The sequence below is a fragment of the Psammomys obesus genome, unplaced genomic scaffold, assembly GCF_907164565.1.
Source record: "Psammomys obesus unplaced genomic scaffold, mPsaObe1.curated_primary_1811, whole genome shotgun sequence".
NCBI classification, from domain to species: domain Eukaryota; kingdom Metazoa; phylum Chordata; class Mammalia; order Rodentia; family Muridae; genus Psammomys; species Psammomys obesus.
The window spans coordinates 5549302-5565397 of NW_026596057.1; the positions used below are offsets into that span (position 1 = coordinate 5549302).

A 16096-nucleotide genomic window follows, 5' to 3' on the forward strand; every position below is an offset into this window, starting at 1 on the left:
CTGAGAAATTATGCTTCTATGTATATGCACACTGTCTCCCCCTCTTACTGCATTTGCTGGGTTCTTACATGTCAATCATCATGTGACCGCACTTATTTTTTTGTAACCCATAATGTAGGTATTGTCATCTATATGGCTAAAAAAATAGAATCAATAGAGACTGATGCACCATCCAAGGACCATGCACAGAGAGGACCTAGACTCCCTGCTCAGATGTGGCCAATTGGCAGCTCAGTCTCCATGCGGGTTCCTGAGTAAGGGGAACAGGGGCTGCCTCTGTCATGAACTCAGTGGCCTGATATTTGATCACTTGCCCCTGGCTATGTGGCCTGGGCAGGCCAAGGAGGAAGAGGATCCAGACAATCCTGATGAGACTTGATAAGCTTTGGGAAGATGGCAGAGGAGAAGAACTCCCCCTTTCAGTGGACTAGGGGAAGGGGATGGGGGAAGAGGGAGGGAAGGTGGGACTGGGGACAGTTGAGGGAAGGGGCTTCAATTGGGATATACAATGAATAAATTGTGAAAAAATTATAATTTAAATTTAAAAAAGAAAGAAGAAAGAAAGAAATAGAATCAATTATAACCTAGAACCCCTGCTCAGATGTAGCCAGTGGCAGCTAGTATACAAGTGGGTTCCCTAGTAATGGGAACAGGGACTGTCTCTGACATAACTTAGTGGCTAGGTCTTAGACTGCCTCCCCCTGATGGGGGAGCAGCCTTGCCAGGCCACAGAGGAAAACAATGCGGCCAGTCCTGATGAGACCTGATAAGCTAAGGTCAGATGGAAGGGGAAGAGGACCTTCCCTATCTGTGAACTTCGAGAGAGGCATAGGAGGAGATGAAGGAGGGAGGGTGGGGTTGGGAGGGGCTGAGGGAGGGGGATATAGCTGGGATACAAAGTGAATAAACTGTAATAATATTAAAAAATTAAAAATTAATTTAAAAAAAGAGGAAGTCTTCCTTTGCTTCCTTCTGATCCTAGTCTATCAGGTCTCATCAGGAGCGGCTGCATTGTCTTCCTCTGTGGCCTGGTAAGGCTGCTCTCCCCTTAGGGGAAGTGATCAAAGAGCAGGCCAATCAGTTCATTCAGTTCATGTCAGAGACAGTCCCTGTTCCCATTACAATGGAACCCACTTGGACACTGAACTGTCATGGGCTACGTCTGAGCAGGGGTTCTAGGTCATCTCCATGAATGGTCCCTGGTTGGAGTATCAGTCTCAGAAAAGACCCCTGGGCCCAGATTTTTTGGTTCTGTTGTTCTCCTTGTGGAGCTCCTGTCTTATCCAGGTCTTACTATTTCCCACTTCTTTCAGAGGGTGGGACTGGAAAAGGAGGATGGAGGTGTTCACGGGGGGGGGGGGGGAATACAAAGTGAATAAAGTGTAATTAGTAAAAATTAAAAAAAATTGTCAAAAACAAAACAGAAAAACAAAAAGAATGGTAGGTAACTTGGCCAAGACTGTGATGCTGGGAAGTGACAGATTTGGGGTGGTGTCCAAAGCCCATAGTGTTTCTGCTTCCTCAGCGAGGCCAGATCTGACTGGCCTTCCTGCCTCACTGGCCTTCCTTGCCTATCATTTCCTTAGTACATGTAGGCCCTGACAAACGGGAATCTCATGTCTCTTCTTCTGCTCACTTTGTTTTAAGAGGTAGCATCTTATGAGGTTCCTGGCAAAGGAATTCTTTCTCTATTGGAAACAGGAAGCCATGGCTTTGGGGATTTGCCTAAGATTATATAGCTCTATTTTGCCAGATCCTGGGGTAGGATCTATGGCTTTAACTACAGTGCTAGGCTATTTAGCCAGAAAAAAAATGCCTCAAGAATTCCCTTGTCAACTGTTTGGGAAAGAGTGCAGGGATTTCTGGAATTGCAAGAAATGTAACAGGCACCTCGATTCGTGGTTCTCAACCTGTGGGTAATGACATCCTGGGAGCTGAACAGCCCTTTCACAGAGGTCACCTAAGACCATTGGAAAACACCATATTTACATTATGATTCATTACAGTTATAAAGTAGCCATGAAAATCATGATATGATTGGATGTGACGATGACATGAGGAACTGTATTAAAGGGTCACAGCATTAGGACGGTTGAGAACCAATGACCTAGATAAATGTCCTCATTTTTTTTTTACTTTTTTATTTTTATTTTATTTTTTTATATTAATTACACTTTATTCACTTTGTATCCCCCCATAAGGCCCTCTCTCCTCCCCTCCCGATCCCATCCTCCCACCCCCTTCTTTACGCATGCCCCTCCCCAAGTCCACTGATAGGGGAGGTCCTCCTCTCCTTCCTTCTGATCTTAGTCTATCAGATCTCATCAGGAACGGCTGCATTGTCATCTTCTGTGGCCTGGTAAGGCTGTTCCCCCTCAGGGGGAGGTGATCAAAGAGCAGGCCAATCAGATTATGTCAGAGGCAATCCCTGTTCCCATTACTATGTAACCCACTTGGACACTAAACTGCCATGGGCTACATCTGTGCAGGGGTTCTAGGTTAACTCCATGCCTGGTACTTGGTTGGAGTATGAGTCTCTGGGAAGACCCCTGTGTTCAAATTTCTGGTTCTGTTGCTCTCCTTGTAGAGTTCCTGTCCTCTCCAGATCTTACTATTTCCCACTTCTTACATAAGATTCCATGCACACTGCCCAACAGTTGGCCATAAGTCTCAGCATCTGCTTTGATAGTCTGCAGCACTTCCTCAAGATCCAGCCATACCACTCCTAGGCATATAGCCAAAAGAGGCTCAAGTACACAATAGGGACATTTGTTCAACCATGTTTGTAGCTGCTTTATTTGTAATGGCCAGAAGCTGGAAACAGCCCAAATGCCCCTCAACTGAAGAATGGATGCAGAAATTGTGGTACATCTACACGATGGAATATTACTCAGCAATGAAAAATAAGGAAATCATGAAATTTGCAGGTAAATGGTAGGACCTGGAAAGGATCACCCTGAGTGAGCTGTCCTAGAAGCAGAAAGACACAGATGGTATATACTCACTCATATAGACATGTAATATAGGATAAACCTACTAAAATCTGTACATCTAAAGAAACTAATCAAGAGAGAGGACCTGGACTAAAATGCTCAATCCTTATCCTGAAAGGCAAAGAGGAAGGACATCAGAAGAAAAAGAAAACAGGAAACAAGCTAGAAACCTGCCACAGAGGGCCTCTGAAATGTTCTCATTTTAGACAGTCGGCCTAAAAAAGGCAGATTTCATGTTTAAGACAGTAGAGAAGGTTAGTAGACAGGAGAGAACAATGAGACCAAAGACTCCTTGTCAGACCTGAGACTTGTTTCTCACTCAGGGACTCAGTTCTTGCTGATCAACAGATAATATAAAATGTAAATTATCCATATCCCAACCAAGCTGACAATGTCTTTCCTGTCATAGTCTTGGCTTGCATACAAAGGCTACTTTTTCTTTCTGTAAAAGTTCCTTTTATTCCATTTGGCACAGTCCCCTCTTACTGGACAGCCTTCTGTTCTTTCCCTGACTTGTGTTTTTCAGTCTCCTGGCAGCTCCTCTCAGCCACAGGCCCCCTCCATCCCACATTCCATCCTCCCACCAGCTCTCCGTTGCCAACATGAATGTGGAAACTGAGTCAGACCATCAGCACTGTCTGTCCCCCTTCCCGATGGGCTCCACACGTACTCAAACTAAGGCCAGTTCCTGGTTGTTATCCTGTACCAGTGCTGCGATTGTTCAAATATTAATGACACCCTCTGTGAAAAATAACACCGGAAAGCTTCTCATTATAAATTAAAACTGCAGAGAGGCAGTAGCAATGAAGTAGAGGAGCTCAGCAAAACCACGTTATTAAAGAGCTCTTAAGAGTTAAGACAAAGGAGTGCGTCTTTAGTTCTGTCTTGCCCATCACAAAGCTGAGATCTCACAGTGGGAAATGCAGCCACTCTTGGCTGCAACTCTCTGTTTCACCAGAGAGTTGCTATACAGTGTATAGCAAACTGTATAGCCCCTGGGGTCTTGCCCATCAAGATCCTTTCCCGTACCTACCCGGGAAGAAGCTGAGGGAAGGGTTGGCAGAGTTAAGAGAATAAGCAAGTGGTTCAGATAAAGGGAATATGAGCTTCCTCTGGCTACAGTTTCATGTGATATATTGGGGTAGGGACAACTGGAAGAAGAAGAGGGGAAAGTAGCTAGATCCAAAGCCAAAGAAACACAGGGCCATCCTCTGCCTGATCCTTGGGCATGAAGAGCACTTGTCAATTTGTGTTTTAATTATCTGATTCCTCCAATCACATCACATCATTGCCATCATTATAATTTTTTAAGCCTTCTCACAAATCACAATGAGAAGCTGTGTTTTCAGTATAAGTTAATGAGTAATCAACAGGGGGAGGGTAGAGAACAAACTGACCTTTGATATTTGTGCACAGTGAATATTGATACTTTTATTTTTTTAACTAGTGTGAAGAAGAAGGTACAAATGGCTAGGCATACAGACATCACAGGAGGAAGAAAGATAGTGTCATCTCTATAGAATACACTTCCAGGCTCCATGGTAAAGGGCGGAGGATCTTTCAGGACCAGTCCAGATACGCACAGGCAGCATCCTTTGGCTTGTGGGATGGCCATCTTCTCAAGAACATTGGGAATGTCTCCAGCTGCTGATGACCCAAGGTCCCTTCTCCAGCGACCACGCTTCTCTCCTCAATTTCCCAATCTGAGTCCTTTTTGTTTATCTTTCTCTCATTGTTTCTATCTTAAGACTGATTCTCACAGGTTCTTCTGGCCCTCAAATTAATTTTCATTATTGGGTATGCTGGCATACATCTTTGAATCAAGGAAGATCTTTCACCCTAAAGTCTTTCAGCTCTGTCCTCAAACCTTTCCACCTTCCCCTTTCACCTCCAACTGCCCCCTCTTCTGGAACACATAGATCTTTACTTGGACTTCTGAGTATGTGTGGCTCCCATGAAAGGAGAGAGGGGCCCATGTTCCCTCAAGACAGGGAGTGACCCCAGTTTCAGGTGAGGTCTCTGTGTGTTGTCACTCAGACTTATCTCTAGAGAATCTTTATCTCACTCCCTCAAGCTCTTCCTTTCTCTCTCTCCAAGCTCACTAAACTGAATTTGAAGCTTAAGATATAGTGAGAGCAGCAGGAAGGCCATGGCAGGTGCTCTGGGTAACAGGCCCTAAGCATGAAGGCATTGTATATGTGATATGCAAGGAAGCCATCTGCAGGACCTGGAGATGGTTGTGGTCAAACACGCTGGAAGTGAGAAACACGGCTTAATTGTGGGTTTGTTTATACATGTATTCATGGTGAGGAAGGGCCAGAGCTCCCATCCCAGGGAAGAGAGCAAATGAAAGAACTGCGGATGCTTTAATCAATGTTAGCATGTATGATAAGACACCCTCAGGACACCTGACCCCTTGCCCTTCACCCAGACTTCCGTACTTGGCAGCTCTAAACATTTGCAAATTCGCAGTCATAATCGGTCATCCGGCACATTATGAACTTCCATTGGCGATCCCTGTGGGAGAAGAGCCAGAAAACCAGTATCAGTGAGATCAGAAAGAGTGACTGCTGGGAAAAAGCAGTGAAGGGCTTTGGCAGGGTTTTGGAGCTGAGGGGATTCTTGCCTTGTTCCTTAAAGGGTTTTCAGTAAAGTCTCCTGAGAAGCAATGGATGTGCGAGGTTAGACCGCTCCTTGCTGTTTAGAGGATACATGGAGGCTTATGTTCACAGTCAGTCTTTCACGGCTGAATGTCCAAGGTGCCTCCGGGACTAACACGTCCAACATTTATTAGCATCACCTTCATTTCACTGTGAAGAATCTCCCTTCTAAAAGACCATTCATTTTCCTGCCAATACCGCCTCTCTGCTGGCTACGCTGTGTGTGCCAGATCCAGGAGATGCGCTGTGGGTTTCCCCTTTGAAACCACAGATAAGGTGATTGGGGACAACTGAAGACACCTTAGAGTGTGGAAGAAAATGCCTCGTCTATCAGAAATGGAGTGGCCTATTTAAGCGATGGGATAGATCTGAGAGGGCAAAGAATTGCTCAGTTTGGGAAAACTGTGTGGATATGCGCTGTTTGCTAGACTCAGGATCATGTTCTTTTCTCGACCACCTAATAGGAATGCAGGGAGTTGCCTGCTCTGCCTACCACTCCTGTGCTCTGATGCTATTTAACAACCACAGCGACCTTGACACTGCAAAGCTCCCGGTGCTTCCAGTGCGCCCAGCCCTGCACTGGAAGCCCCTCAGCAATTCCCACTGTGACTCACTGTTTTATGAAGAAACAGACACAGTGGAATAAGACTTGCTTTAAAGGATTGCAAGAGGTAGGTGGTGATGGCAGATTTCAAGCGTGCTCTACTCAGACTTGGTCTTCCTCTTGTGCTATGCTACTTTCCTTGCCAGATGTCCCTGATGCCACCAGAAGACACAGCTGTCATGCTCTTTGCATTAATTCCAGTAAAATGTGGGACTACTTTATCCATATTCAACCAAGCAATATCTTCCAAAGTACTGTTCTTCCTTCTTCTCCCCTTTTACTCTTCCAGGCTTCTTTCACTGTGCCCTGAACACCATGGCTGACGGTGCCTGCTCCCAGCTCCTGCATGGAAAGTATGCTATTCTGAGTAGGTGCGGGGGGGGGGGGATGGCCATGGTGAGCAAATAGCCCAAGGCCAGCTTCCAAATTCTAGCCTGTCTACTCTACTCAGTTTGTCTATGCAGAGTACTCTCCAGCACATGTCTTTGAGGGCCTAGGGGAACGAGCTAGCTGTGCATCAATATTTGTTCATGGAAAATCATCCACAGAGGCTATGGCTTGCTTCAGATGATTAGCAAGCTGGTGCTGTGCGGTTTCCAAGAGAATTTAATTACCACTGCCAAGCAGTGCGTATCTGTGTACAAAGAAGGTAAGAAAGATTTTGTGGCCAAGTATTCGTGTTGTTCATTTAAGAGGCAGTTAGTGGATACTGAGAAAAACTTAGACTTGATCCTAAAAGAATCAAGGGGTCTAACCAGGTTCTGTTTTCCCTCCCAGGCATTAGCTTTTAACTAGGGTCTAAGAGATTCTGTGGTATATTTGGCAATTTGGCATATTCTGCTGACACACTGAAGGGGTAGGCGTAATACCTAAAAATCACAGGACAGACAGGATGAGAAACTATTACAAAACAACATGGGCATGCTGATTTTGGTTTTTGTGTGTATGTGTGTGTGCGGGGGGTATTCATTTTAAAACAATCCAAAGACACTGTATCTCAGTCTTCAGGATTCTATACAATTGATGTAATGGATCATTTCCAAGCCAGCCAGAATTGGGTGTTTTAAGTGTGTGTGTGTGTGTGTGTGTGTGTGTGTGTGTGTGTGTAGCACCATTTTGGGTGATATTCATTCATTCTTTACTGTTTTCATTTTCTGTTACTTTTTTTTTAACCAGAAAACTCAAAACCAATTTCCCATCTAAGCTGGGCATCTTTAGGAACACTGGGTACTGGTGTTATGTTCTGAACTTGACAGACACTTTGCTGCTCAATGACATTAGATTTCCATACTCTTTGAGTTCCTGGGTTTTTTTTTTCTCTTTCTTCTTAAATATATTTGCCATGTGGTACACCATTGTCTCTCCACATTAGGGCGAGTTTATCCAAAGTACTACTGTCTTTCCAAACTGTACCTTTTAGAAAGCGGGTGACTAAGCAAGTTACAAGGACATAATAAAAATTGAGGTGCTCTCCTGGGAAGAAACCAGAATCTTTGTCCATGGAGTCTGGAACATCTGATGTGCTTTTCCAGAACTGATTTTTTTGTCTTTAGAAACTGTGTTCCACATTAAATAAGTTACCTGCAGCTAAGCGAGGTGCAACTTCATTCGGGAGCATCTACACAAGAGATAACCGGCCCTCAGTTTGCTCGTAGTCCGTTCACTAATGAGGTTTTACTTTCAGTTTTATTTGTTTTGCAAAACACGTGTGGATAATCTTTCCAGAATTCATTTTTGTGTGACATCATTATCACTGGATTAAAAGTAAACAAATCAGCTTTTAGCTTCTGAATTTCTCCATACTTTTTCATGTATTAATTGACAGATAACCACAAGGTCTATATGATGATCGTGTCTACGGGAATTTTTGAGCCTGGTTTTCTTAATGATTTCAGTGTATTTGGGAGAGAAGCACAAAGGAACAATGGGAGAAGTTGGGGCAGGTGCAAATTTGTGCTGTTTTTCTTCTGAAGTTACTTGAATCTTCTTTTCATTCAAGAAAGATTCTGAGTTCATCCTGGAATGACTGACTCCCTTCTTGTTTCTAGGTGTGATTGGTTAGATCCTGTGGTCTGCGTGTTAATGTCTGTCACAGAATCTGTGTGCTGGAAACTGAAGTCCTGTGTAATCACAGTACTAAGCAGTACTGAGAGGTAAGTGTTGTGGGAGCTGATTATGTCAAAAAGATCCTTCCCTGGTGAATGGTATCACTGCCTTTGTAACCAGCTCAGTGCAACTATGTAGGTTCACAGTGAGAGGGTCTATCTGAAGCAAAGAACAATCCCCACTGCTGCTCACTTGGTCTTGAATTTCCCAGTCTCGGAGACTGTGACCAATAGATTTTCATAAGTTGTCCGCTCTCAAGCGTTGTATTATAGCATACTGAAAGTACCGAGAGAAAGGATTCTGTGACATCTTCCTTTTGAGTCCCCTCTTCTTCTTTTCTCTCTTCCTACAATTCTAAGAGGGGAACACACAAAGGCACGGGGCTAGAGGAGGTCCAATTTGGAAGCAAATATTCTTTCAACCATCCCAAGCTCTCCTTGTTACATCAAGTGGTTTCTGAGGTTGAGCACAGGAACTGCTTAGAACATCAAGGAATGCCCATGCCAAGTTCAGGACTCTGCTATGGCTTAAGTTGGTTGTCTGTCCTTCTTGGCAAGGTCACCCTGCCTTGTGAGGCAAGCTCCCAAGAACTCTATCTTCTCATTGGCTCCTGCTGCCTAACCAGACCCACAGCTGATCCTTGACTAAGCTGGAAACTAGATTTTGGAGGTTACCAGGTAAAAGTACCCACAGTCAGGGTCTCAGCAAAGAGTGAACCCACACAGCATCCAACCCTTGGGCCCCTGGAAAGAGGTGACCTTTCCTTCTCACCTTTCCACTGCAGAGAAAGTGGTTGTTGCTCCTCGGATGTAGTAATCATAGTTATAGGAAATCATGTCCATATCTTCCCCGTAGTGGCCTGGGTACTCTGTTGTCAGCCTACGAGGAGAGAACAAGGGGTCGGAGCAGACAGGAGGTTAATGTGGAGGAGAGGGCAATCTTGGGAAAGCTGAACTGGATTAGAAGGCTTCTTCCAAGCCAAAATAATAGATATCTTCTTCCATTTCTCATCTTCCTTTTCCCAGCCATTGAACTGTACACTGAGCACAGGCGGCTACAGCAACTGTAACTGTAACATACGGAGAAGACTCCCCCTCCCATCTCCGAAGATACACTGAATTATTTCCATTCTATTCAAGTCAGCCAGGACACTGTTTCAAATTGGATCATGACTCATCATAAGGTCATAAAAAATCAATTGAACTGATTATGACCAGCTCTCTAATGGTTTAAATTGATTGTCAACTTGAAAGGATCTAGAGTCATCTTGGAGACAAATCGCTGGACTTGTCTATAAGGGAATTTTCTAGATTGGACCAACTGAGGCAGGAAGAGCCACCATGAATGTAGATGGTGCAATCCCATGGCTTGGGATCTTGCACTAAATTCAACAGTGGAAGCAAGCAAAGCATCCATAGCTATCGCTCTTCACCTTCTGAGTGGGGACAGTCTGGAGCTGCCTCCCTCTCCACATGCCATGACTTCCATGCCACGATGGACCCTAAAACTGTGAGCAAAAAGTAAACCTTTTCTTCCTTAAGTGGCTGCTGTCACATAGTTTGTCATAGCAATGAGAAAAAAAAATAGCAAATACAGCAGCTTGGAAAAGAACACAACAGAACAGAAAGCGTCAGGCCAAGTGGGGCTTTGCTTGCAATAAAGTTTGTGCATGAAAACTTTATTCCGATGTGTGTATGCATTTACGATGTACACATATTGTGTGATAGTTTAATACACATTTCTTATCATGACTGGTAAACGTGTTTGAAATAGCTAGTTAAAATGTGAAGTCCACAAAGGTACAGTTCTATCTGTCCACTATTGTTCCTCTGGCAGCTGCTAACTGGCATATATTGCCTGAATAAATAAATGGCTTTGGGAGGCTAATTTAATTGGTTTCCTGATCTATTACAAATGAAAGCTGTCACGTACATTTTCACTGCAACTAGGGAAAGTATGTACATGTGATGTGATTATACAAGGCAGGTGTGGACTCATTAACCAATGTTCTCCTCCGCCACCGAATCATCACCTCCACGCCCTTTTCTTATTCTTCCTTCTTTATTCTCAAAGATCGAGTCGATTATGGGACAAATTTAGAACCCCCTGGTTATCATAAAGATTTGCCACTGGTATTCTTCAGTTCCAAAATAGGTCCTTTCGGGATAAAAAAGACTCCAATGCAGGACTCAAGACAGGTCTCGTGTAGCCTAAGCTGGCCTTGAACTCACTATGTAGCTAGGATAACTTTTTAACTCCCAACTTACACCTTCACCTCTCAAGGGCCAAGATTACACACTTGCACTTCTGAATTCCATCTGTATCCCCAAGGCTGCTCAGGAAATAGTTAGGTCGAGAGTGCATTGATTCCATTTGATTTGGGTGTACCAGGACATTGTGTAATGAAGGTAGGAGGATCTTCCTTTCTGCAGTCTAAGGCTTTTCTCTTAAGAGTGTAAGAATTTTCACAACATCCTGATTTATGAATTAGAAGGGCTGGTGGGAGAGTCTGCAAGGAGTGCCTAGGCACAGCAGGACCAAGGTTAGCCCAAGATGGGTGGGACTTAGTCAGAAATCTAAATCGTCTGTTTGGGCTTTTCCTAGTCATTCCTTTGTCTGTATTGCTCTCTCTCTTTCTCTCTTTCAGTTTATTTACTTTACATCCCAAGGGTGCCCCCTCCCTCCTTTTTTCTCAGTCCCCCTTTCCCTTTCCCCTCTTCCCCCAAGAAAAGGGGAGTCCTCTCTCCCCTGTATCAACCCTCCCCAGCACATCAAGTCACATTAGGTGCTCATTCTCTTTTATGATCTGTCTCTTTTGAGGAAGGTAATAGACCCTTTTAGACACCAGGCCTGATCCAGCATGGTTGCCTGCATTTTTACTTGGGTATTTTCATGAAGGGAACATTTAAAATCACTTTTGTGCTTGTAAAAAGACCCTGAAACAGTACTTTCTTTGTCTAACAAAAAAGTCCAGCTTCATGCTTCAAAAAGGACCTAATTGGGCCTCACTTGGATCCCACTGGCTTGAGACCTGAGGATTCAGTGACAGCTAACTGTATGACAGTTTACCCCAACAAAGGAGGACTGTTAATAACATGCATAATGTAAGTAGGATTTTGAAAGTGTTTTCCTCATAAAACATATTCTAGAACTTTAAAACGAGGCATTTAGACATAATATATAATACTTAGTTATTGACATGTTTGTTTCTGCTCTAGCTCTCTGGCACTATTGCCTTCAGCTATGCCTAGTTGCCCAAACTGGTTGGGCAACTGTTTCCATTAATCCTTTGCTCTGTCCTCAGACCACTTGGAGAGAAAGAGAGAGAGAGAGAGAGAGAGAGAGAGAGAGAGAGAGAGAAAGAGAGATAAACTGGGAAAGAAAACGTTGCACTTACAGTAAGTCTTAGGTTCCAGATGAGCAGACAATTCTCTAATGCTTTCTCTGCTAAGGGGCCTTCTGATAAGGGCACAGGCTTTTTTAGAACTCTCTCTCTATGGTAGCAAAGTCAGCTGTCTGGTAAGTTTCTAGAATTTTCCAGAGACAGTGAGATGTCTGCCGTTGGTATATTTCCATCTTGATCCAGATTAGTTTCAGCTTTGATTCTTTTATTGTGTTTTGGTTGGTTTTTATGAGGAAGCCAGGGGACCATGTTTAGACTTTTGTCCAGAACCTTAGATTAAGGGGAATGGTGAAGGAGGCTGGAAACTAAAAATATGGAAACAGAAATGAACTCAGTCATTGGTGGAAGGTGAACCCTCCAAACAGTACCCGCAGCAAGAACTTCTGTTTCAAACCAGCCTAGGATTCCATATTTTTAGTCCAATAAATATATGTCCATTTATTTGTTTATGCTATCTCTCTCTCTCTCTCTCTCTCACACATACACACACACACACACACATACACACAATGTCTTAATGAACAAAAGCTCTGGCAATAGTTGTTCAGGGACATAAAAGGATTTAAATTTACAGAGTTAGAACTGAGACAACATTTATATACTTTTCAACCAATCAAAAGAGGCCAAAGGAAATTGGATGATAATGTTTGTTGGACGTGGTGTTGGCTTTCTTGAGGATAAAGGGGGGGATTCAGTGCGGTGTTAGCTTTCTTGTGAATTGCTATGCAGCCTCAGACAGCTTTTTGGCAATGTCCCTCATTACAGATCATTGGCACACATTTCTAGCCCAGTTAAAATAATCAAGCAAGTCCCTGGCTTAGCAAGGCGAAGGGAAGCCCAATATAGTAAAGAAACACACCATTTTAAAGCACTTCTGAGAGATACAGGGGCATATTTGCTTGCTTTCCATTTCCGCAAGCATGTGTGTTTGCTTATTTTCCCTACCACTCTCAGTAAGTATCTTTGGGGGTACAGTTTCTCACTTCTTGTCCCAGAGCTTCGAGAACTGTGTGAGTTAAGATTTGTACAACTTCTTGGGTCAGAGAGGAATGACTAAGATGGAAAGAAATTAAATGGTATCTTAATTATGAACGGGCAGAAATCAGTCTGAATTGAAGGAAGATTGACATAGATCTGCCTCACCTGTGTTACTGGAATCTTGGGAATTGTCAACAGGTACAACTGGACTCAATGAACGTTTGTTGACTGCATCATAGGATGACTGGTATAGAGATCTCTTCGAAGCATCACTGGCACATGGCACAATGCACATCTTTTATGAGTTAGTGTTCATGGGGCATAGAGGAGATAACTCAAAACTGTCAGGATTGGCGTATTATGTTTAAATCAAGGAAGACAATAGAGTTCTGACAGGTAAGTCACTGGGAACCTTCTCAAATATTCCAATCTGTTCGTGCTCAAGCTGCATGTGTAATTCTTGCCCTGACACACAGTGAGGAATGAGGACACTTTAGGGGAGAAGACTTTGTTAGTCCTCCAACATTCTTAATGCATGCGATAACCAGAGCTTGTTTGAACTACTTTTTTGCAAAGACAGAATGAAAAAACTCAAATGGACTCAAATGTAAAATAAATAAGCGAACAAACAAACAAAGATGTGGCAAAGAAGCAGGTATTTTGACTCCTCCTCAGAGAGCTGAGCATTGGCCAAATGGGACCACATGCTGGTCGTGTCCTCTGCAGTCACATAAGTGCCCTTCTCTGTTTAGACAGATTGAATTCTGGAAACCTGGGTTGGGAAAAGGAGCATAAGATGTAAGTGTCTATCCTCTGTGGCATTTAGGGGTTTCTATTTCAAACGGTTCAGATATGTATCACCACCCAGGGGAAGCATAGCTCCTGGGATGTCTGTGACTTAAATTTAGAAGAGGAAAGTCCCTGAACTTTTTTCAAATTGCTGTTTTGGAAGGCAGCCTCCAGCTCCTGCTTCAGGCCCAGGGCTGGTCGGCTGCGGTCACATTTATTTTGATGGCTGTTGACAGTCATCAGCGACATTATCTCCTGGCTATCCTAACCTGCACAACAGCAAGGACAGCTTCACCTACAACTTCTCCCTCCCTCTAAAGAGAGCAAACAGCCCCCCCCTTCACTTTGCCGTTAGATGTCTATTGTGTCTCTGCCTAGTGCTTCATCTGTAGTGCTCTTCTTTCCTTCCTGTGCTGAGAGGTAAGCAGCAGAGCACTATGCAAACAACATGGGGTCTGGAGGTAGCTGGACCTGTCTGAATCAACTCAGTCCTTTGAAGAATATTGTGACTTCCGCACCTCAGGTTCTCCATGAGCATAGGGAAGATATCACTAAATGAAGCGACAGGATTGCCGCTGTTAGGAACTTATCCTAAATCTGTGGCCTGTACTTGCTTTATATCCTTCCCTACTTAGCAACTTGTTGGTTAAATGAAGGAAAAAAATGATTGGCGGCTTCTGGAGCCCTGTAGATGGAAGGGGACTTGATCTGTAATTGAGAGGGGTTTGCTTTGTTCTCAGTAGCTCACAGCGTGGGCGAGCTGCTACTTAGGCGATCAGACACATCTCTGAAATGTCTGGCTTTGAAGTCTGAACACAAGGGAGGGATCAAACAGACATCAACATGATAAATAGGGGTCAGTAACTGCGACAGCCACTCCAGATGATGAAAGGGACAATTGATTTTGCTCAAGCTCAGAGGAACTGTGGCCAGAAAGAGCACACTCGGTGCAAGGCAGTGGTTGTTAGCCAAGCATGGGGACATCCAAACCCGGTGTGCACTCTTTGAAATGGCAGCATCCAGATTAGTTTTCTCAAGGCATGGGGGGTGGGGGTGGGAGAGGGGGGAACCGCCATCTCTCCAGTAATAGCTCCTGGCTTGCTCAGGGCAATCAGTGTGAAAATGTCCTCTTTTCATCAGGCCTCTGGGAAATGTGCTACAGGAGAGCATCCAACCAGGGTGGGGTAACAGATTCCCCGATGGAAGGCCTATGAGCTCATTCCCCAGGCACAGCATCAGAGGAATGGTCTTGCCAACAAACGTCATTTTGTGTTAAAATTTGGACAACAGGCCACGAGCTAAAGATTTCCTTTGACTGGATCATTCACGGTGGAAGAGAGGAGACAAATGTCTCCCTTAACTGACTTTTGTTGTTGTGAACTGTAAATGTCCAGGAATTAAGCAAAGTTACTCTCTGCCTTATAAACTGGACACAGAAAGAGGAGGTACTATATTGGACTTCCCTTCGGTGGTGGAGAATGCTGAGGAAAGTTGGGTTGAAAGGCAAGGCAAAGGTCATTTAAACGGATGACTTTGTCCAAATAGATCCTTCAACAAACCGACTGAGCAGTCACAGATCCAGAGAAAAATCATTTAGCCAAAAAAAAAAAAAAAAAAAAAAAAAAAAAAAAAAAAAAAAAAAAAAAGTTGCTCAACTCAAAGCCCTCCATCCCCAGGATGCATAGTCTTCACCCAGCTGGCAGACTAACTGGGATGTGACCTGGAGCAGCTGGAGCTGCTTGAGGACGGGGGATGAAAACAGAAGGTCTCCGAAGGCTTGTGGCTCCTTTGGTGACATGTGTTTGTTGTTTGCAGAGCACTGGGCTATAAGTTTGGATTCTTCTAGCTAAATAAATATGTATTACGTATTCCTCCAGTCCTATGGGAACTGATTAGTAACGGCATGTCTGCATGGAGCAGGAATTCACTTTCTTGCCAGGTTTCAGTGATGCTGTGATATCCAGAGAGACGCTGCTCAGGCTGAAATCAGAACAGCACCTTGGTTCCCACCAAACAAATAAATCCCACATGCATCTGGGAGTTGGCAATGATTTGTTGTTGTTGTTTTTCCCTCGCCCAGAATGATAATATTTCTGAGTCTTTAAGTGCCTGAAAATGCAGAGATGCCAAACCTTCGTCTGACAAGCTTCAGGTATATGCCGCAGAGAGCTTTTCAAAGCAGAAGCGGGGCCTGGCTGTAGTGTAGCTGGCCCACTTGGGATGCAAAGGCACAAGACGTTTGCTGAACATTTGAGAAAACCTGATGTACAAAGTAAGTTCCAGACCAGCCAGGGATGCTTAGAGCTTGTGTCAGACAATCACGCAGGACTAAAGAGATGTGTTGAGAGCATCTACTGTTCTTGCAGAGGACCAAAGTTCAATTCTAAGCGCCCACACTGGGTGGTTTACAGCCTCCTATAACTCAAGATCTAAAAGATCTGATAGTCTCCTCTGGATTCCATGGGTGTCTGGACACCCATGTGCAGAAGCACATGTGTGTGAGAGCATGCATGCATACACACACACACACACACACACACACACACACACACACACACACACA

At 44.0% G+C, this 16096-nt stretch overlaps 1 protein-coding gene and 1 long non-coding RNA gene across 3 annotated transcripts in view; one reads left to right on the forward strand and one right to left on the reverse strand.

The window, feature by feature from the left end:
* Window positions 1-4398: 4398 nt before the first annotated feature.
* The window catches only part of Dpt (dermatopontin), a 29608-nt gene continuing 17910 nt past the window's right edge, over window positions 4399-16096 (reverse strand). The window contains exons 3-4 of the mRNA XM_055624356.1: window positions 9135-9242; window positions 4399-5510 (exon numbers count right to left, since the gene is read on the reverse strand). Coding sequence (XP_055480331.1) covers window positions 5444-5510; window positions 9135-9242 — 175 coding nt within the window. The 3' untranslated portion in view covers window positions 4399-5443. The remainder of the gene's footprint in view (window positions 5511-9134; window positions 9243-16096) is intronic.
* Window positions 4489-10044, forward strand: LOC129689226 (uncharacterized). Of its 2 annotated transcripts, XR_008722083.1 has the most exons (5): window positions 4489-4653; window positions 6118-6324; window positions 6547-6610; window positions 8306-8410; window positions 9389-10044. It is a non-coding gene; the product is annotated as an uncharacterized LOC129689226 (long non-coding RNA). The 2 variants fall into 2 exon arrangements; XR_008722084.1 differs by lacking the exons at window positions 4489-4653; window positions 6118-6324; window positions 6547-6610 and adding an exon at window positions 6662-6906.